Below are 23,301 nucleotides of genomic sequence, written 5' to 3'. Positions count from 1 at the left end.
AGTTTAATGAACCAAAGAAAATATTTCATTGTTTTAATGTTTAGGAAATATACACCTAGTTCAAATTCCTACTATATTTCAAAAGATTCATAATTATCTCTATTATTGTGACCTTGTTCAAATGACCTTTTGAGAGGTAACGTCACAACTACTGCTATAGCAACCTTTGGTTAAGACTTCTATTTTGATCCCATTCTTCTCTCAGCTTTTAGTGACCAGAAAGCATATCTATGAAACAAGCACCTGAGCCAAAAAGCTTTATTTGTTTTGTCCACAAAAGGTGCTATTAAAAAGTTAGCTATGATAAACTGATTCTTTTCTCCGGTCTGGACACACTATAGCTATTTTTGTTTAATTATTGAAGTTCATCCAATATAACCAAAGGGAAATAACTCTCAAACAAAAACATCAAAGAAAAGGATTTGGCCAACTTTATTTACTCAGTCTATAGGGCTATCTTATCACACATAGCCTTGGATATAAGCAATAGAATTCTATCTATCACTCGAATTGTCTTCTGTGAAATAAAACGTTCCTTACATTCACACAGAATTATCAAATCTGCAACTGTTATTCATAACAGCTTCATCACAGATCTCCCAAAGAAGAACAATTCTTTTTTATTTTTTCCTGGGATATGGTCAATATCAAGACTATCAATGTCTCTCTCCATCATTTGAAAGGATTTCCAAAAATATGCGAAAGAAATCCTTTAAAACAATAATGCAAACATTTTTTTTTTTATAAATAAAACAAAATTTACAAAGCTAAAAACGATAGCCTAGGATATGAAGAGATTAAAAACAAGTTAATGCACTTATACATAATTGTTAGAAGTATAAACGCTATTTCTTCTTCCTGTGGCTGTCAATACACATTCCAGGTTGAAACGTTGTCATGGAGATGTCTTGTCTACCATTTAAATAACATTTCCTATTGGTTCAATCTGCAATTAAGGAAAGAGACATTCTAGTTCCAGTCAGCAAGATTCAAAATTAGTGACAAAATCCTCTCTCTCTCCTTTAATGGTGAAAATAAACAGCTACTATTCATATTCTTTGACTATCCAATCTAAAAATAACACCTATGCACAAACCACTTAAGTACTGATCCATACATATATAGCAGTGACTTGTACATACAAAGTAATGACTTGTACTTGCAAACCAGTGGCTTGAATGATCTGTAAATATGTGTACATGTGCATTGACCTGTACATGTAAGGTGGAGATCTGTACAAGTAATGATCTAGCTACCAGTACACACAGGCATGTTAACTGTACATGTAAGGTGGAGATCTGTACAAGTAATGATCTAGCTACCAGTACACACAGAGATGTTAACTGTACATGTAAGGTGGAGATCTGTACAAGTAATGATCTAGCTACCAGTACACACAGAGATGTTAACTGTACATGTAAGGTGGAGATCTGTACAAGTAATGATCTATCAACAGCTAAATAAATCAAACTGTTAGGCCCCAATGAAAATACCCTTTATCAGCTCTGCAAACCAGACATAATGGGACAGATGTGGATTAAAGGAAGACCACGAGTCTGTCTGAAACACCTTTCTCCCTGGGAGTTTGGTCAAACATACATATTTTGCCTATCTTTATGCAATTTCAGTGGCAAAATATTAAACTTTAGATGCCCAGGTATAGGTTGGATGTCCCTGGATAATATGGACTGGGATAATCCCCCTTACAAAATATTTCTGCCCAGGTGGGGGTAGGGGAACTTTATGTTTAACACATGGATAAACAAATGATAAGGATTTCTGGAGGTATTCTTAAACAAAATGGACATGGCAAGTTATAGGAATAACCCAACCCACTGGCCCCTAGACAAACAACATGTGACAGAACATAGACTACTCTCAAAGGAACCAGGGTTGCAGGAGATAAGAGTTTAGATAGGTTACTTCACCCTTCTTTTCCCCTGGGTAGGGATTATGTATTTGCTGGCAAACAGGCTAACAGGTCATGAGGCTTTAGATAGTTACTCTACCCTTCTTCCTGGGTATGGATAACTTACCTGTTGACACCCAGGCTAACAGGTCATGAGGCTTTAGATAGTTACTCTACCCTTCTTCCTGGGTATGGATAACTTACCTGTTGACACCCAGGCTAACAGGTCATGAGGCTTTAGATAGTTACTCTACCCTTCTTCCTGGGTATGGATAACTTACCTGTTGACACCCAGGCTAACAGGTCATGAGGCTTTAGATAGTTACTCTACCCTTCTTCCTGGGTATGGATAACTTACCTGTTGACACCCAGGCTAACAGGACATGAGGGTTCAGATAGGTCACTCTTCCCCTCCTTCTTCCCCTCCTTCTTCTTGGCCAGCATCTTCCTCCCCATCTCCATCTTTCTTGGGTTGGAGGACAGTTTCAATGGGTTTACTTAAATCTTCAAATAATTCTAATCGCTGTCCGTAAGATCGGTGGTCGGTATGGCGTTCATACTTGCTGCATAATTGGATCTTTGGCTAGTAGAGTAAAAAGTTCAGATATATGATTATTGATTACCAGTTGTGACATCCAAAATCCATTAAAATTTTTGTATTTTCACACTTGTTTTTATAAAAACACTTACTGGGGCACCGGCAAATTTGTCTGCTAATCTGTCAAATCTGTTTAAGGGAAAAAAATATTTATTTGTAACATTACAAAAATTGTCTATGTTTCTCTCTTTCCACAGTCACTTGAATATCTTCTTGCAACAACAACTGACATCTTTTCAAATGTTAAATTTACTAATATACAAAGATATGTTACAGCCTCTGCTCAAAATGAAGTTTTGAGTGAAGAATATGCCTCCATTGTTCATCTATTAGGAAATGATTACCTACAGAAAGATAAACAATTTTCCCCACTTTTGACCTTGGTTGGGGAATTTGAGGCACAGAGAAGTCAAATACAACTTGTCAGGATGCATATGTCAACGCTTTCTCTGTTATAAAAGTTTAATACTTTTTTTCTATATGACTTTCACTTCAGTGACCTTGTGCAGGGTTCATGGTTTACCCATAAGTCAAATGTACCTTTAATCAAATCTGAGCTTCAAATTGTGTGTTTCTGTCTTATTGCCTGGACATACTTTTTCTCCAACTGACCTTAACCTTGTCCATGTAATCTTGGATCAGATTCTAACACTTATATTTCTCTGTATTTAGGATGGCATAGTTTTCAGTGAGATTTAATATTTGTCCATTTTTGATTTCTGAGATAAATACAAAACTAAGGAAATAAATTTTAGTAACAAGAAATTAATACATTTCTTGTTTGCAAACTGAAATTGTTTAAAGGTATACATTCTAAAAATGTCCAGATATATAGCAGGTCTGGCGTTCATATAATCTGTACTTCGCATTGTATTTGTTTTATTTTTATTTGATAAAGGTGATTTCGAAACGACCCAACTACCCTTTAAAATGATTAGAAACTTGAAAATAAACTTAATAGAAGTAAAAATAAGATAAACAACACTTTACGAATTTATTACCAGTATGAATATGACAAATTAAACACACATTAAAGCCTAGATCTTAGCCAATAATCTATAAGGAAAAGCACCCAACCCTAAGATATAATAATAATTCAGTAAGTTGAAAGGGGCAAAGTATAAGGAGAAAACGGACGAACAAGACATGATTCCAGTATAGGAAGATTGGAAGGAGAAGTGTAGCTAGCAAGGCCAGCTGTCTCGCTTTGACGAAATGTTCACACTGTCAATTAAAGGCCGAAAGATAAAGTGGGTGTGGTCAAATACAACTGGTGAATGATTAACATCAGGATCGAAATTCAGAAGTAAAAGTTAAACTGAAACTACCACACTCATAACAAATACAAGAATGTTCAACAGACATCCATTTTTCATATTTTTCTGTTCTCCATCTGTAAAGCATATTTTCATTGCAATATCATAAATATTCTAGAGAAATTGTATGAAAAATGGGTCTTTATTATGTGACCTGACTGACTGAAGTGACCTAAAATTATGAACAACACAAAAATGTAAATCTAATATCAAAACTTCATTTGATCAGTGCATTTAAATTTTTTTTCAATACATACTTTTAACAAGAAAAGATATCTAAATATCAATGATGTGTTGTCTTTTTAAAAATAGTATCTTAAATCATACTTACGATTCATCAACCTGTGCAGATGACAGTCCTTTCCTTCCTTTTCTACAATGTGTGAAAAGAGAAATAATTATTTCAAATCTTCCTAACAGAAACTGACATCTCTTTTGATTTAAATTGATGGAGCATGTCAGTCCCTCAAATCATGGTAACTGAAAATGACCATTATGTACAGAAATAGAACCTGTAATAAATGTTTACAAATTCATTCAGCTGTATTAATGCACTCATAATCATGTCCAATCTTACCCTTTGCTCATCTGTCTTGCTCTCTCTGCAAGTTCAATCATCTGTTCAAGAGAAAAATACACATTGCAAGGGGAGTAACTCTAGTTTATATTTTACTTTATTACTGCATACAAAGATGAATCGCTTTTTTGCATTTGCTACTTATAAATTAGTTTAAATCCTGAGAAAGTATAGTCCAGTAATATCTACATCCAGTAAAGTACTATTCTGAACTTACATCATACTGCTGTCTCTTAAATTTCTCCTCTATGTCGTACTTTTCGGTCATGAGACGGAAGATCTCCTTGTGAAGGTCCTTGGCCTGCTCTGCCAATTTTTCCACATCGAGGCCCGAAAGATCAGGAAGGGGCTTGATTCTCTGGGAGAGGAAGGACCGCTTCTCTGCCTCCAGTTGCTCCTTGGATTTCTGGACCTCCTCTCTCTCATTCTCCTACAGCAGTGGCAAATTTCATCATTTTCATGGGAAATAACTAGTCTTCTCTTGGTTATCAGAATGAGTTAAGAAGCAAAGCTACGTTACATCAATCATAGTGTCAGTCATTGAGAAAAAAATTAAGCAGCGAGAAAGAATTATTATGAAAGCCACAACTGCATTTACTGTTAAATCGTCAGCTCTATGTGATGTTTAATTTAAATGTTACATAAACAACACACTTCCAAATACTGATTGAAGAGATATAATATTTTTTACATGCAAAAATCAACATTCACATTCTAATACAAAGCATGTTGGTATTAGCTAAGAGTTTTAAAAACGAAATGAATTACATGTAATTTCAAGATTTCAAATATACATGTATTTGCATGGATTTCATTGAATAACTACTTCAAATTCATACCAGCATTAGATTTAATATGACTAAGCAACAGCATTATTTAAATCTAAGTGTCTGAGGAACTGCATCTATTAAGACAGAAACAGATGCTGCTTTACATGTCTGACAGACAAATGAGACAAGAAATGTAGGTATCGACAGTACAAATATTCTAACATTAATAGTCTATACTGAAGACAGCGACGTCTGACAGACAAATGAGACAAGAAATGTAGGTATCGACAGTACAAATATTCTAACATTAAAACAGATAATGAACACAGTGATGTCTGACAGACAAATTCCCCTACTTTCCTGAAAAGCTATTATTAAGGCCAATTTTGTGGATTTTTATAATTATCTCGTGGATTTTTATAATTATCATATTCTTCTTAATATCATTATCAAAGGTTTGTGGGGATATTATTTCAACATTTTGAATTAAAATTATACGTTGAAACAGTGTACATGTATGTATATGAGACTTTAGAATGCTTTGTATATATCCTTCTGTGCAAACCTCTTTAACAAAATGTGTTTGATAAAATACTACACCCTTATTGTAAAGTCCTACAAGATGGAAATTCTAAATTTTGACCGTTTTTTTCAGATGGAACATTGAATGTACATATGTGTACCCGGTGATGTTAATCTTTAATCTCTGAGGCATATACATATAAAATCATTCATTTATACTCTTGCAATGCAAGAATACTCTTTAATTTGATAGTGCAAATTATTCAAAAGTTTGTGATTCAATTTTCAATTATACATACATGAAGTTATTTCAATGTTGCTGAAAATGAATAGGGAAAGTTGATAGTATTCTACTTGCTGGGTAAACTTTGACAGTGATTTTTTTTTTTTTCATGCTGTAGATAATCCTAGAAAATGTATTAAGGAAACTCTATAGGTGCACACACATACAGCGGAATCATTAGAATTTGTGGTGGCTCAATTTTTGTGAAATTCGTGGGTATACCCCCTTATACCCACGAATTTACATCCTCAACGAATAAAGAATCATAATTACATCCCAGAGTTATCTTTCTTACAAATATATAAATCCACAAAATTCAGTAATCCACGAAAATTGGCCCCCACGAATTTAAATGATTCTACAGTACATGTACCATGTCAAACAGTCATATTGATTATTTTGGGCGATCTGTAATTACTTGGTATACTTCTAAAACAGTAGAAATACATTGCATTGTGAAGGGGGCCACATAAAGGGACTAGATGTGGGGGTAAATAACACATGTAAATGTAAAGTCCATAATCCAACGGTCACACTAATCACAGAAAAGTACACAATAACACAGGGAAGTACATGCATACACCTCTCATCACTGCTTCGTACGCAGACCTTTATTACAAATCTATCACATTGACTTTCTAGTTTGTAATATGATTCAGTATACATGTAACCACATACTACATGCACTCTCATTCTTGATTTCTGTTGAACTACAATCTTTATCAATAACTTGCATTATATGACATAGGTTCGGAATGATTGAAAAGTCCAGTGCAAGGAATTAAAAAAAAAAGGGATCAGCTTTGAAAAATCAAATGAATCAACCCACCTCAGTTGTCTATAAAACAAAAAATAAAAGCAAGAAGAAATGATAACTGTGCTAAATTTCAACATTTACTTTTTTCCTGAAATAATGTTGGAAACATTTCAATCTGTTTAAACAACTTTTCTAAAGAGGCCCATGGGCCATATTGCTCACTCCTGCAGTTATATTTTCCCCACATAAATCCAATCATTCCCTGGTCCAATTGTCATGATTTGAACAAACTTGAATTTACAAGAGGACGCTTGCATAAGAATTTTAACTTGAATTATATATACATGTGTACAGTACATACAGTTTGAAACTAGTTTATTTTCACTTCCATTTTATGTACAATATGTTTACAAACTGATATGGGGTTAACTAACTTGGATCAGGACCGCTGTTTTGATCAGTATCAAAATCCAAAATTTACTTTTCCAAAATAAATGAAAGAGATCCACTTTATTTATTTGAACTTTGGATATATTGAAAATAATCAGCTGGTCTCCTTTATTTCAATACATGCAGAGTAGACTTTACTTCTGCAAAATTCTGAAACTCTGTTACCTTATAGCCATGGTTTAAATAGTAGATATCTAAATCTTTGTTGATGGATATGGAATTTAATTTACGAGTAAGACAGGATTTTATAAATATTTTCATGAGTGCAAAGCGCGAGTGAAAATATAAAAAAAAATTCTGTCTTACGAGTGAAATAAATTCCATAACCAACTACAAAACATTGAATTTTCTGTTTATTACATTTTCTTTGGTTTTAGAACATGTTTATTTCAAATCTTTAAGGATGTACATGTATAGTAATATACAACATGATATCACAATCATGCAGTTGTTATTTTCACACTGTGAAAAATATCATTTTCATTCAATGGATAAATTATAGTCCTTCACTGTTGAAAATGTAATAAACAAAATTGAATCTTAACTACATGTACTTAAGGATTCTTACATATCAATTTCATAAATTGTACACTTTTGGATTTAGAGGAAACGATTTATAAAGAATGTTCCTACAATATGGAAACTTTGAACCATTCTTGCAACCACAAATTATTTTGTGCACAAGCTTAAATCTACACTATATGAAGAGGCCTGTACCTTAATATGGGAAATCATAAACATGTGACTTTTGAGATAAATTTTCCTAAATGTAAAACTTCAAATCCCTTTATATTGGTCTAGTTCTGGCCTTGGGGGTCATGCCTTGTATACACTTAAATCTTGATCAGATAAGGAAGCTAAACAAATATGAGAAGATTTTTTTTAGATTCCCATTACTTCTTATTCCACTGTTCCTTAATCATCTCTCCTCGGAAGGATGCACAACGCTTCATTTACGCTAACTTGGAATTCTCTTCACCCAATGCTTTTTGGAAAGTTTGATTGAAATTGTTCCTCAGTTCACTGTTCTTGATTACAAGATGATGATGTGAAAACACACCCAGATAGACAGACAAATAAAACTAGATCAGAAAAGCTTATCTAAAGCTTATCATTCAACTCAATACAAGGGTTCAGAGTTTTGAAAATCAACAATGAAGGAGCCATCTTAAAACATGATTTAAATCTTTATTTTAAGAGCTTTTATTCATAGTCTACACAAAAGAAGCACATTTAATTAATGATCATTAGTTTGAAGAAAATTTCAACACATTCCTCTTATGTTTCCTGACAATATAGTTTGAAAGACAAGTTAATACACATGTACAACAACATCAAACTTATGAAAACTTTCCTTTTATATACATAAATAATAACAATTCTGCTAAGTTACCTGAGGGCGTTCACCATCGCTGTGTTTGGTAATGACAAAATTCGGCGTGCGCATGTTTTTGATACGTTCTTCCTGTTCCTTGCGTTTTCTCTCACGATCTTCCTTTCTCTTTTGTTCTTCTTCCATCTTCTTCCTCTTTTTCTCTTCCTATATACATATCATATAAAATTTTAATTGCATTAACTGCAACAGGGTACAGATTCTTTGAGAAAATAGTTTGAATTTGTTAAAAAGGTACATTTCAAGGATACTGTACTGCCAGTTAATTCAGGAATTCACTCTAATATTGTTAACTCTCATAGATAATTATTACCTACTCGATAAATTATAACTTTATCTATATTATCTGATTCCCATTGAATAAAGGTACTTTTGGCCCCAAAGTTATAAAACTTTTAGAGTACCCACTCCGTACGCAAACTCCAACTCAAAATTCATCTACAAACTCTAAAGCCAAGAAAACTTTATTAAACTCTAACTGTATATAATTCTATGCATATACTTTGAACCCCTATTGTTGCCCTGCCATGACCCCAGGGGTAATAACAGGAAAACAAATTTAAATAAAAACTATATGATAATGCTTGTATATTAATTTGACAAATTGTCCCCATTGGGTTCTAGCACAGGTTTTGGCTTTTCTGCCTCAGTAATTCTTGAGAAAAAGATTTTCTAGACAATTTTTTAATCATCTCCCTATTCATTTGGAAAATTTTTTTTAATCCCATTTACCCAAGGATTACTATTGAAATTGGCCTCATGGATCTTGAAAGGAAGTTGAAAATGTGAAAAGTTTACAGATGCAAGATAAAACACTGTAAACCATAATATATTAAAATTTCTTAAGTTTTATACTTTGGTTCATCTTCACAAGTCAAGGGTTATTTATTCGTTGCCTCGATCACCATTCAAAACATGGGTTCGAGACAGAGTATATGATTGGTGTTGAAGTCTGTAGCGTTGCATCAATCGGAAAACGGTTTTTATAATTGGCCGAAAACAAAACTAAACACGCATAGTGACAGAAACATGGCATAGAATTTGTGACCAGTTACCTGTATACTGCATGTCGATTGATTTTCCGATATTTATTTTCTTTGAAGAAACAATTAGACAAAGTTTTACATCGTCAATAGACGCCATTTTTTTCTTTCTGTTTATGTTCTTAACCAAACTGGCATCTGAATTGAGGAACATCATTGGCTGATTTAATTTTAGCTTATTGCGTCATCCTCCATCTTTAACTCATATTTTGAATGGTGACTGATATCAAGGGTTAGTGCGAGGTAACGAATCAATAACCTTTGACTTGTGAAGATGACTTAATTTGGTTGTAAATGCTATCAATGCTAGCATGTGATGTATGCATTTAGGCATGTATCCTAGTCACACATTCAATTCACATAATAGCTGAGTATGTGATTTGAAGAGGTGCCTATCCTGATTGATTTCCATGTACAGACCTCCTCAGCCTTCCTCCTGGCCTCCTCTTGTGCCCTCATCCCTGCCAGTCTCTTCTCATCTTCCTCTCTCTCCCTTTTACGTTGCTCCTAAGAAAATGGCAAAGGTAACTCAATTAAAACATGAATTTTCAAAATAACAACTCTTTTTAAAAACTGTGTGCAAAGGAATCCAAATATCTGAAATACAAACACACAAGTGACTCTTAAATACTCCATGGGATCTTGGAAAATCTTTAAGAGTTTGAGTTTTTAAGAGTCCTTGACCTTATTCATAAGACCTTCATCTAGACCATGACATACCCTTTATTCATAAGCAACATATTTTTTACAAAAATATGTTCAATGTTCAAATTTTCAACTCTGTCTCCCAGTAACCTTGGGGAAGAGTCATGAAACACCCTCAGATCAAAAGCAACCTATGATTCAAGTAAAATTATTTCCTATTCTTTTGTAATATAGACATATCCTGAATGTCATTTGTAAACCTTTTCTCCCAGTTACTTTCACCTTGTCCAAATTAGTTTTTCCTGGTGTCAAGACATCCCCTCCCCCCTCCCCCTCAAGTCATGTGCAATCTTTGTGTGAGGCTTGTGCATCTAATAATTCTCTGCTAGAAAGTTAGTCTTGACAAAAGTGCCTAGACCACAGGATGGACAGACAGGAAGTCTGAAGTACTGACACATTGATTTCTCTCCATCCATCAACTTTACTTAACTTAACTTTAAATAACTTTAAATAGCTTAACTTGGCAACAAGACTTCCTTTTCTTAACCAGCATTAAATACATTACTCTTTTTTCTCTGAGCTCCTGGATTTCCTGTTGTTCTTTCTCTCTTTCTTCTTTCCTCTGTTCTTCGAATTCTGCTATTTCTTGTGCCACCTTTTCGGCCTTCCTTCTTGCTGCCTCCTAAACAGCAAACCATAACAACTTCATTAATTATACATCGGCATATTATACATAAGGTTACAAACAAGAGGCGCATGGGCCACTTTGCTCACATGAATCACCCTGGTCCTGCTGTTGTTCAGCTACTGTGATTTTTAAAAGATTGTTTGCAACCTTTATTCTCATGTAAAAATGTGACCCCATATTGTGGATCCAAATTAGCCCATAGGGTAAAGACATAACCGTGATACAAGGTCACAAGAATCATGATATGAAATGTAAGGTCTTTCCATTAGGAATCAAAATACAACACCACATGAAATCCCTATCTTAAACAGCTCAGAGGACATATTGCCTAACTTAACTTTCCTTAAAAATCAGTCAAAATTCAAGATCAAGGTTACAACATCAAAATCTTTGGTACCAAAAAGAAAGGTCTTGTCACATGGAATGCATACATGAAATATGAAAGATGTATCATTCATTATTCAAAAGTTATGAGCAGGTAAAACTTCAGATTAAGGTTTTAAAATTTGGGTCAAACTCGAAGGTCAAACATTGTGGCATTTGATGAAGTTTCTTGACATAAGAAATCTTAATACAAAATATGAAAGCCCTGCCTAAAATAGTTCAGGAGATATTGCCTAAGTTAGATTTTCTTAAAAGTAAATCAAACTAAAAGGTCATGGTCACAAGGTCAAAAACTTTGGAACCAAAGGAAAGGCCTTGTCAAAAGGAATAAAGATATGAAATTGAGAGCTCTATTACTCACCATTCAAAAGTTATGAGCAAGTTTCAAGACAGACAGGACAAAAACCATATACCCCCCCCCCCCCCCCCCGTGTGTTTAGTCATGGGGATATAATGAAATGTTGAATCCACAGAGCTTTGGAACATTTGCATTTTGAAATGATTTAGTGTGGTCCTGCTAATCTAGAAAAGAATTTGTCATATCAAGTTTCCTTTGTTTAGCATTAGAGTATATATATACTTATATCAATGTAGAGCATGTTTATCAATACATTTGAAAATATATAAATACTGTAAAACTAGCATTTTCATCATCCCATAAAAATCTGACATCCTTTTTGAAAGTGATTTCAAGTTCATATCAAAGATATATACAAGTCTATTGTCTGCGACTTTATTTTGTCATTAATCACAAAATTCTATTCTTGACCTAAATGAACTAATCATAATGTCACTACATATTTTATAGACATTTTTTCATCACAAACTGACCTCCATTGCTCTCTTTGCTTCATTTTCCTGGGAGGCTCTAAAGTGTAAAGAAGAAATATTTAGAAATAATATTTTCTATCAAATAACTGATGACTATATATCACAACATGAAAAGGGATTTAGCTATGATAATGGCATGCAACAAATTTCATTTACAACACACAGTGAAACTGGCACACATGCTTCCACAAATATTCTGAACCAAGCTAGCCTCTATAATCCTCAATCCACAAATAATCTTGCTCAAAGTTAAAATTTAACACCTTCAAACTTCAAAAAAAAAAAAAAAAAATTCCCACAAACTAAGATCTTGAATGACTTGCCAGCAAAACAATCCATTCCACTCACTGTCTGGTACTACAGCAAAAAGCTGGAATCCAAAATCTTAATTAGCACTTTGTCTTAGATTCTAACTAGAAAACCACACCTGTGTGATCTATGGGACACTACAAGAATTAGCACTCTTTCTAAATGCTACACAATCTGACTTACTTATCAGTTGAGTCAGTAGGAGTGATGTCCCTTTAATCAAGAAAATTTTCACTTTATTTCAATACTTTTGCAATCAGACTGAATTAATCTTCCCACATTATCATAACATTATTTTCAAAAGATGTCCACAACAGCAAAACATGTCATTCAAAAAAATAAACTACGTCAATCGTACTAATACAAAGGCAAGCAGATATTGACTAGTTGTACATGTACAAAAACAGATATTGACTAGTTGTACATGTACAAAAACAGATATTGACTAGTTGTACACATGTACAAAATTAGAAGTTATTGTGATTACAAAGAAATTTAAAGCAAACAACGGTAAACTAACAATTCTTGAATTAAATAAATGATTTGTCGTCAATTTACATTTCACTATGTTCATTATAAAGTTTATCTCCAACTCTCAACTTTTTGGGGGTCATTATCATCATATTCATACATGTACCTACCATGTATATTGTTCATGACAGAAAGAGTTAAGATTATAGATAACCACTCCAAAAATTAAAGCCAGCTTGCACATTCAATGAAATACACGTATATAGTTTCAATACAAAACCCTTCATCTAAAGATCTACCCAAACCAGCATATTCTAGATGTCTAAAGTAAAATTCTGCAGACATAAATCCCATCAGCATTAGAGCTCTGCTGCAAATCAAAAACCCGTCTCTTCAAACCAGCTCACACAAAAGCAAAGACTCACGGAGTAGTAGTAGTAGTAGTAGGTGCAGCTACGAAGGTAACCTCTTCAGTGCTACATGGAATAATGGTTGCCATTATATCTTATCATTATATTATTTATTATGAATTGTGCTAGGTACACATGCTGATCTTTTCCATTTAAATGAAGGTTAAATGAAATTAAGCAACATCTATGGTTTACTATAGAATTCTTCTTTTCAATAAGATATGATAAATTACAACCAAAAAATAATAATAATAAAATAAATAGATAAATAAAAAAAAATAACAAATAAAAAATTGAAAAAAAACCCACCACAACAAAAAACAAATATATTATAACGAAAGAAAAGAAAAAAAAATCCAACCAACAACAAAAATCCCCAACTCAAACACCTGAGTAATTCCAAGTTTGTTATGTACCCCTCTATGTTAATTTAATGTATGAAATCTACTTAGTGACATCAAAGGTATATGTGCCGTAATCTTTGGAAATTATCATAGGATTAAAAAACTTGTGTTTTATATCAAGCTATATAAGCTATACACTTTAAGCAAATTATGCAATTTAACTTAATCGGATTAAAAAGTAATGAAGCTAATTTCCAATTCAATGATGTATTCTCAAGAGTTGGATAGTAAATGCTCCATTTCAGAATATTGATGACCATGCGACATTGCACATGGAATTTCAAAAGTCAACAATTACATGGCGACGTGAAACCATGGATGACCTGCAGGCTGTTGGCGGGACACATTCAGCGATAAAAGACAATCGATGGAAACAGGGTAGAGAGAACTACAGTGTACTTTGAGCAATGGAGGGGGTGGGTGGGGGTAAATTTCATGTTTAACATGAAATTACCATTCAGTACAATTACATATCCACATCTCCCTTGGTGTTTCTAATATTTTTTTTGCGCACTTGTGCACATCCACCATAATGTCATTCCTTCATAAATTTGCATTAGAAAGTTGCTTTCTCCTTACATTGAGTAGACCAGTACTCCTTTAATATCTGTATGTAATTTATTGAAATTGCCAAATTTTGTTATTTTTCATGGTTTAATATACTGACAAAATTTTGGTCTCGTTTTCAACATTGAAAAAAATACTGTTTAATATGGCACACATATACCTTTAAGTCTATTTCAGAAAATTACATCAAAAATTAGTTTAGGCTAGAGGGATTACCAGTGCACAGAACTAGTTCCATATTAATCTATTTCAAAATCAAAATTATGATTCTGTACCAAAATAACACCTAATTTTGAATTGACAAATCCATTTTACCTGTGAAGGTAAATCGGGCCAAGATTGACTGAATGTTCTGATGAAGAGTAAAACAATAACACCCCCCCCCCCAACCCCCCGTTTTTAAGATCAGAAGTTTTAAAGGTAAAAGTCACTTCCTTTGACCAAATACATACTTCTTTTGAATAGGAACATTTTGCATAATTTTGTCATTACTTGAAGTTTGAGGAGTGACATACACTACATCTACTGTGTAATTTATTAGTGGACTCAAAATATGAAAGGATATGTTAACAATAATTGTTAGAAAAGAAATATAATTTTTCAGAACAAGATTACTTTGGACAAATTTAATTACAATATGAAAACTGGCCACACACATATATACACTTGTGTGTGTGTTTAAAATCCATAGATAAATATAACAGAAAAGTCTAAAGAGTGTGTATATATAATATCTATCTATCTATATCTATATATCTACATATACATACACACACTCTTAAAAGCCCTGTATATGAGAAAAACTTACGCATCTGTACTCTCCTCTCTGTAAAAAACATGATTTTTTTCTTCTTCATTCATGTAATAAATCATGGACATAATAAGACCTCTTTGTGTTGACCTTGTATAATTCATGCAGAAAAGGCTATTTGGGGAGGAATCTGAGATGTTCAACAAACAGAACTACATTAAGAATGCGGGTTTATAAATTCAAATATATTGTGCTGTAAAAATCCTCAATAGATAAGGTACCCTTGAACACAATCGAAAATTAAAACAAGATGGCCATCATTGTTGGTGCTCAAAAAGTGTAGAAAACTGTGTCTCACTCATACAAAGGAAAAATGAGGAACCACTGAGTTTAAGGTTGATTTGGAAAATAAGAAAGTACATGCAGATCAGAGACAAACCTGTAATTTTTTTTTAGTAATTAAAGTTTTAATTTCCCCTGTAAGACATTTCATATTTTAAAATACTTCTTAAAAAACACTATTCAACATAATTTTCATCTGTTTTGCATTCATTTATCATAATAGTACAATGTTAGAGCATGTGGTATGCATTGCTTGAAATTATGCCAATAACCATATCAATGTACCATACCATTGTACAGTTACTGCATTACACGTCAAATGAATTGTGTTTTGCAGAAATAACTTACAGCTGACACAAAATCTTCAATATGTACATATTTCTAAGTTCATACACCATATTTCTTTCAGATATAGCCTGTTTTACTCTACCAGTATATACCCTAAATGCGATTGTTACACCCGATTGATTTTCTCTACCAGTATATACCCTAAATGTGATTGTTACACCTGAGTGATTTTCTCTACCAGTATATACCCTAAATGCGATTGTTACACCCGATTGATTTTCTCTACCAGTATATACCCTAAATGTGATTGTTACACCCGACTGATTTTCTCTACCAGTATATACCCTAAATACGATTGTTACATCTGATTGATTTTCTCTACCAGTATATACCCTAAATGTGATTGTTACACCCGATTGATTTTCTCTACCAGTATATACCCTAAATGTGATTGTTACACCTGAGTGATTTTCTCTACCAGTATATACCCTAAATGTAGAATTTTTTTATTTTTCTACCAGTATATAATACCCTAAATGTGATTGTTACATCCGAGTGATTTTCTGGCTAGACTTAACAGGTGCACATCCCCGATAGTAATGTATTGGGAATGAAAAGCAAATTTAATCACGTTTTAAAAGATTTCACATTGCTCAAAATTACAATAAACATGTTGTATATAGGTTAAAAATTCTAAAAGATTTGAATGATTTAGACAAAAATGTGAAGACAAATCTTGCGTACTTGGATGTGTATAGAAGTATTTGCAGTAATCAGCTGTCAGTAACTTGTAATAATGCCGAGAATCATTAACCAATTAATGGATAAGCAAAGAACATAAAATATTATTAACATTCACTTCATGCAAAATACAGATGTAGATATGCATATAAGTAATGCATATGGCATGCTCGCCAAGAAAACGCATCAAATGTGTACTGTTTACCCGGGGCTACTGCAACAAACAGGAGATGTACATTATTAAAAATATTATTCTCTTTAATATGAAAAATCCACGAAACAAAATGATTTTTATTCCTACAGCAATTAAGTTGTCAATCCATTACACAGACTGCGACACACTTCGCCCGTGCCGATCAGCTGTATTTGATCAGGGGAGATAACCGAGTAGAATGTTTCCCCTGTATTGCATGCGAATATATGATTTACTGGTCAGAGTTTTTGCATTCTACATGGAAATCAGGAATGATAATGCATATATGTATATATCTGTCAGTGGGGATATATTACATGTGCAATCCTAAATATACACTTCATAAAGCGAATGGTAATCGAAAATTGAAGCATTCCAGATTTGTTCTCTTTTCGAGTATCTCATAATTATTTTACGGTCTCTTTACCTGGACATATTGACTGATTGAACAGGGTTGAGAGAGACATGCTTCAACGTTAAAAGCAATTTCACAGAAGGAAACGGATCACTGATATGTATAAGATTACAAGCATTCATAACTTTCAGCAATTTGCCAATTTTGAGTGGACTATATTGTGGAAACTTATGGGAGTAACATTTGTGCATATATTTCAATTTAGTAATAGAAAATTATTAGTTCATATTCAATTGTAAGTTACCAAGTCTAACAGGTTGCAGGAGATTTTAATTCAATTTAACTATTCATTGTTGATAATTGAAATATAATATTTACATAAGTAAATTTTACTGAATTGATATTTTGTCTGTAAGAATTGCATTGTCCTTGATTATTAGAAATGTGCTTTATTCAAAGGAGAAGTTAATTTATTTCGCAGTACATCTCAATTACATTAGATACAGATGATGGATTGTATTGTTTCATTTCATCAGAATGATTAGGAAAGTTATAGCCTTTGTTTAATTAATATCTCAATCAATGAATAACTCCACAATCTAATTTGCCTTTTGCTTATGCTATTATATTGATAAATTTTTCTGTGTTTATTATATAATTTTGACATTTTTATTGCAAATACTTCCATACACGCACATGCATGGAAAGAAAAGGTTTTTCTACTATATCATCTAAAACGTTTAGAATGCTTTACTAATTTGCGATACTTTTATTGTGATATCTTTATTGTACTGCATGGTGCTTTTTGTGATTTAATTTGCTACTTATTCCCCATACTTTACTATTGGAGATGTACATCTATTAAGTCTATCTGCACAGGTTTACTGTAATACTGATGTGAAGCATAGCAAAACTCATCCATTTATATACCATATTGTAAACCCTGATACATATATGACAATAGAATAAGAATAATAATTAACTCATATGGTGGATAAACATAAAAACATGGCAGACACTGAGATTTCAAGTATATTTATAAGTTCATGTCAGCTATAAGTTAAAGAATATAAATGAAGAAATTGGAGATACAATTTTTCCCCCCCACCATCAATTTTTATTTTTTTGCTTTCAATCAATCCTTATGTATATCATAATTACAATGTCATATTGTAGTGACTGTGGTGAAATTTTATACTCACGGGGGATTGTGCGATTCATCGTCAGACATGGTGAAAATTTAAAAACCTACAAAAAAATAAAGCAAAATTGATTCAATTCCTACAAATGTGATGCAAACTGCATTGCCAGTAAATGTGACCTTGACCTTCAGCACATTCCACTACCTTGGGCCAAAGAATTACTGCACGTTCCAAACTGTACAAGCATCATTATATTGGTGCTGAAAATAACTTTTCACACAATTTCAGACAGTACAGCATATGCACATTTACTTCTCTCATCTTTTTAAACCAATACTGCATGTACCGTAGTAGAGAACTAATGATTGATTGACACGCATTAATTTCTAAAGAAAGATGTTTGAAAAAAGATATAACTTGCCAACTTGCATTACACAAACAGTGTTAATTTGGATTATTGATAAGTTTTCACTTACAAGTGCTGAAACTCTTCACCTTTGTAGGCTTTCAACTTAACAATAAAAATGACCAATATTCTATATATATACTCTATAACAAATTGCTGTACCTGAGCAACAAATTAAACCCCCAGCAGACCTAGATTCTGAAGTGTGTTACATATAAAGATGTTAATGCCTATGTGTGATACATATTTGTAAACAAGAACCATATGGTACCCTGCTGGTGGCAGATCCCTCCCTGACTGACTATCTCTACACTTACAGACACATATTGCTTCAGACTGGGAAGTACAGAGAGTAAGTATAATAGTGAGTGAAGGTCTGTGATATCAGATAATACATCCCCAGCTGTATGCTTTTATTACCACTGCACACAAACATGTTTATGAATCTACAGACTGTCAGACTCATCAACAAAGTGGCACACACAGTAGCGATTTTCTTGCAAACCTTAATTAGTTTCATGCCAAGTACATGTACTCTAATCCAGTTGGTCACCAAAAATGTGCATGTATATTTATTCATACAAGTGTTTGCAAGCATCTAGGTGATAAAAAAATCCAATGAATCACGCATCAGTCAAACTGTGCTGTAAATTTTGTTAAATCATTACACAACATAATACATATAGAAATATCATGTCTAAAAAATACCTCTAGCCCAACAGTTCAACACAGAAAAACCAATACTACATACCATACATTACTCAAAAATGGGAGTGGCAACTGTGAGTGGTAAAATGCTTTTTAGTACTGCCTATAATTATACTGATAACCACAACAGTATTGGTTTTATAATATATTCCAGGCCAATGCTTAATTCTATAATGCTTGGACACAGAATCTAACCAAACACATACACACACACACAAAAAATCCCTCAAACCTTCAAACATTTTAAAACCATCTCCTGTTCACTAGAAAACCTGTGTTGTTTGTTGCTACTGTTTAAATTCATATTTTAAAAGATGAAAAGACACACTTACCTTAAGTCACCTTTTGCCAGGAAAAGATAGAACTAGATATATTTCTACTTGCACAGAAAAGCCGGGAAATCAGTTATGGGGGGGAAGAAATTGTTTCTCAAGATAAATTCCTGCCACAGGAATGTAGGGTTTTATTTTTAGCTGATGCATCTCTTGATCAAAAACAAGTATGGAGCCAGCTTATTTCTGATAACTCTACTAATGCTTAATTCATATCGATGTTCACACTCATTTTCTGTAAAAAAAAATCCTACAGAAATGTCTTAAATCATTATAACAATTACAATAGCATGTTTATTTGAATAAAATTTTAGAATCAGGAATGAAATTCCTGAATATCAGATAGTAATTCATAACCTTATATTTTGGAAACAGTGAACAGTTCAAATTGCAGTTTGCAGATGTGCTAAAGACATTGATATTGATAAGCACCATCAATGGAACAATAAGCAAAATCACAGGGTGTCCACTACTTACAAACAATCGTAACAGGTTTACTATACAATCCTACCATGGCATTCTGTACTACGTAATATTCAACGAGACAATATATATCACAGTCCTACCATGGCATTCCGTACTACGTAATATTCAATGAGACAATGGAATATATATCACAGTCCTACCACGACATTATGTACTACGTAATATTCAATGAGACTTTATAGATTACATTTCCACCACTGTGTTACATATTACACAATATTCAATTAAGTAATTTAATGTGTGTTACAGTCCTCTGGGTTACTATATAATATTTAAAAAGATGATGGATATGTACAGATTATGTATGTATATATATATATATGTGCATGTGTGTGTTTGTGTGTGTGTATGTGTGTGGGTACAAAATAACAAAATACATTGTATCATATCCACTATTAGGATACATGTATGCACCTTCGATAATAAACGAAAAATGAATTATTAATATACTGGTACTGTGTTATCACATTATAAATTTTCAACATACATTGTATCTGTCATTCAGTCAAATAAAAACAGCTCTGGGGTGTTCGTATGTTACCGGCACATGTACTAATATTCATAACGATCAGTAATTTGCTGATCTACACACAGATATCAATATACATCCAAGTTGTAGCAAATATAATGAATGTCTTGTGTATGATAGATGTACATACATGAGATCATCACTGTTAGAGCATGATGTCCCATCACTTTTCACTTTATCTCATATGATCGCATGAATGTTTCACCTGATATGCACAACTCATCATTTTGAAAAAACTTTCTATTGACACAGAAATTGTACATGAATCAAACAAATATACTATTACATTAATACGCATTTGCTAACTTTCCATGCTACATGTGCATATATATATAAACATTTGTGAAGTCTGTAAAAGTAGCAGTAAGTGTATCCAAAGTGTGTATGTTTGTATTTACCTGCTAATTATGCAACAGGATTTGCTAACTCAGTCAAAAAAAAAAGGCATGCATGTCCATTTATGATCTTGTATTAAAATGACACGACATTTGAAATGGTTTTGTACATGGAACACATATCACATCAAATGACAATATTTGACAGTTATAGTTGCAAAACAATATGATGTATTTTTTTCTAATAGTACATGTATATGTAAATAGTGCTGAATGGACATGTCTAGGGTATAGATCAAAAGACTACTAGGCTATGTACTTTGTGAATATTATGTTAGGTAGAGGATGTACAGGGTAACTGGGTATGCAAACTGGATAGACAAACAGGGTGTGATTAAGCGATCTTTGTGCACATGACAAACACACAGAAATTATATACTAAAACTTGCACAACACACAGAACTATTCTATCTATTCTCTTTACAAATCTTTAAAAGTTTGACAATGTTGGGAAGGGGTGAATTTAAAATTTCTGAGACCCTACCTAGAGATGTCGAAAACAAAGATGGCTGCCAGGAACTTATCGTCTGCTGGAATGTGTTGTTAGGAAGAAGCCAGGAGCATCTCTTACATTACAGCATTAACTTTACTGCTTCAGACCTTATCCATTTCACACAAGGTGGTTAGCAGATTCTTTATCAGTCTGTGTACATTGGAAAAATTAAAAGAAACATGTTGCAAAAACAGGGGAATAAAATTTGCCAAGGCATCAATCGTGTCTAGAATTTTTATTGTGCTAGAATTTCAATGATTATGAAAAATCATATTTTTCAATATTACACAAACCCTGTTATCCCCTTTGACACAGAAATGGGAGAGCCAGCCACATGTTCATGATAAAGCTCTGTCTTTGCTCAGTGGGATGGTTGCTGGAGAAAACAGGCAGTCCATATAAAGCCAACCTGAAATGCGAGCAAGAGATATATAAACACTGGCAACAGGGAGTACGGTAAAATATTGCATATGTTACCTCAGACTCAGAAACTGCCTGATACACATTGCTATAACTGTAAAAAAAATAAATTAATAAATAATGATATTGTTATAATACTTTTATACATAATATCCTTGGGTTTATTTATAGTATTACAGAAAGAATCACATTATTCAAAGTTCACAATAAATAGCCTTCAAGTTTTAGACAGCATTGCTTGCTTGTAATCTATTCATTAAAGGTTAGCTGATTCAAAGTGTAAAGCATTTAATCATGGCCAAAGATTTACAACTCAAATGTTTAAAAGACAATTCACTGCTAAATATATTGTCTATACATAAAGCAGGATAAACATCCAAATGCTATAACCGCTAGAGTTGTTTGGGCTATATGGTCTATGGGTATTGGTCTGGATAGTTCAGTGGTCTAAGCTATAGAGCACTTCTGGGTTAGCTAATAATGCAGGGTCATACATTTTCTCCTTTCCTGTTACATTCGGAGCTGTACACCCCTGGACTTTCAGGGGCAAATCAATTATAATCTGGGTTGTGTGTCTTTGAGGGCAATGGCAATTTAAGGAGGGAAGGATGTACATGTAGCATTTGGTTTGGGCTATATATGGACTGTGGATATCGACATGGATAGTTCAGTGGTTAAAGCATCTGACTAATAATGCAAGGGCCCCGGGTTTGATTCCAAGTTTAGCCATTTCTCCTTTCTTGTTACACAGCTATTATCACAAATTCACTAAACTAATAGTCAACAATACAACAACGGCGGATATATAAATGATTTTCAAAGAAATTTAAACTTGGACCTGATCACTAGCACAACGCTGTATACATGTATGTCATTTTAACTATGTTGCACTTGAACAAGTTGCTGACAGCTGTCTTTTAAATGAGGCCCAAGGGTCCCATCACTCACCTGAACCACCATATGGCCCTGTTGTTGCGATTTATAAAAGATCCCCCCCCAATCTTTCAGGCTGTACAACACTTTTTAACAATAAAATTAGGGCTAATTTCAGCCTAAGGATAAAATTAAATATACACTGTCAAAATGATGTAATTATTTTCTTAATGAGAAAACCACATTCTAAAAAGAAGATTGTCATAGAAATTGAACAAGAGTACCGCAAACAATACAACATATGCCCATCGGATAGTGAAATACCTATAAGCATATTATGCACTTTGAATTGACATCAAATACATTCTGAAAAGAAAACCTTTAAAGTAGGTCATGGTGCACCAATCTATCTGACATGTGAACTGATTATGTATTTCTCTGAAAGGGAGGTTAAATGTGACAAAATGTCAGAGCAATATCTGTATCTATGATGAAAAAAATTCAAGAAAACCGTTTGACC

The 23,301-nt window shown here is 33.2% G+C and overlaps 2 protein-coding genes across 22 annotated transcripts in view; one reads left to right on the top strand and one right to left on the bottom strand.

Moving 5' to 3' along the window:
- Nucleotides 1-415: 415 nt before the first annotated feature.
- On the bottom strand, nucleotides 416-21,897 carry LOC125647828 (troponin T-like). 21 transcript variants are annotated; one of them, XM_056140900.1, is made up of 16 exons: nucleotides 21,782-21,897; nucleotides 21,480-21,638; nucleotides 18,200-18,245; nucleotides 15,136-15,153; nucleotides 13,372-13,422; nucleotides 12,167-12,203; nucleotides 10,829-10,945; nucleotides 10,039-10,125; nucleotides 8,576-8,722; nucleotides 6,805-6,813; nucleotides 4,618-4,830; nucleotides 4,401-4,441; nucleotides 4,155-4,196; nucleotides 2,600-2,636; nucleotides 2,268-2,492; nucleotides 416-946 (listed from the first exon to the last, which is right to left on the bottom strand). In XM_056140900.1, the coding sequence occupies exons 3-15, from the start codon at nucleotides 18,226-18,228 to the stop codon at nucleotides 2,310-2,312; spliced, it is 1,011 nt and encodes a 336-aa protein (XP_055996875.1). In that variant the 5' UTR covers nucleotides 18,229-18,245; nucleotides 21,480-21,638; nucleotides 21,782-21,897; the 3' UTR covers nucleotides 416-946; nucleotides 2,268-2,309. The 21 variants fall into 21 exon arrangements, with proteins under 21 accessions (XP_055996875.1, XP_048730610.2, XP_055996882.1 ...); XM_048874653.2 differs by lacking the exon at nucleotides 6,805-6,813; XM_056140907.1 differs by lacking the exon at nucleotides 13,372-13,422.
- The window catches only part of LOC125647369 (uncharacterized), an 89,322-nt gene continuing 87,852 nt past the window's right edge, over nucleotides 21,832-23,301 (top strand). Inside the window, exon 1 of the mRNA XM_056140897.1 lies at nucleotides 21,832-21,944. The gene's annotated coding sequence lies outside the window, so the exon portion shown is untranslated. The remainder of the gene's footprint in view (nucleotides 21,945-23,301) is intronic.

This window comes from Ostrea edulis, chromosome 6, assembly GCF_947568905.1.
Source record: "Ostrea edulis chromosome 6, xbOstEdul1.1, whole genome shotgun sequence".
Lineage (NCBI taxonomy): Eukaryota > Metazoa > Mollusca > Bivalvia > Ostreida > Ostreidae > Ostrea > Ostrea edulis.
This window is presented reverse-complemented; position numbering and strand designations above follow the sequence as displayed.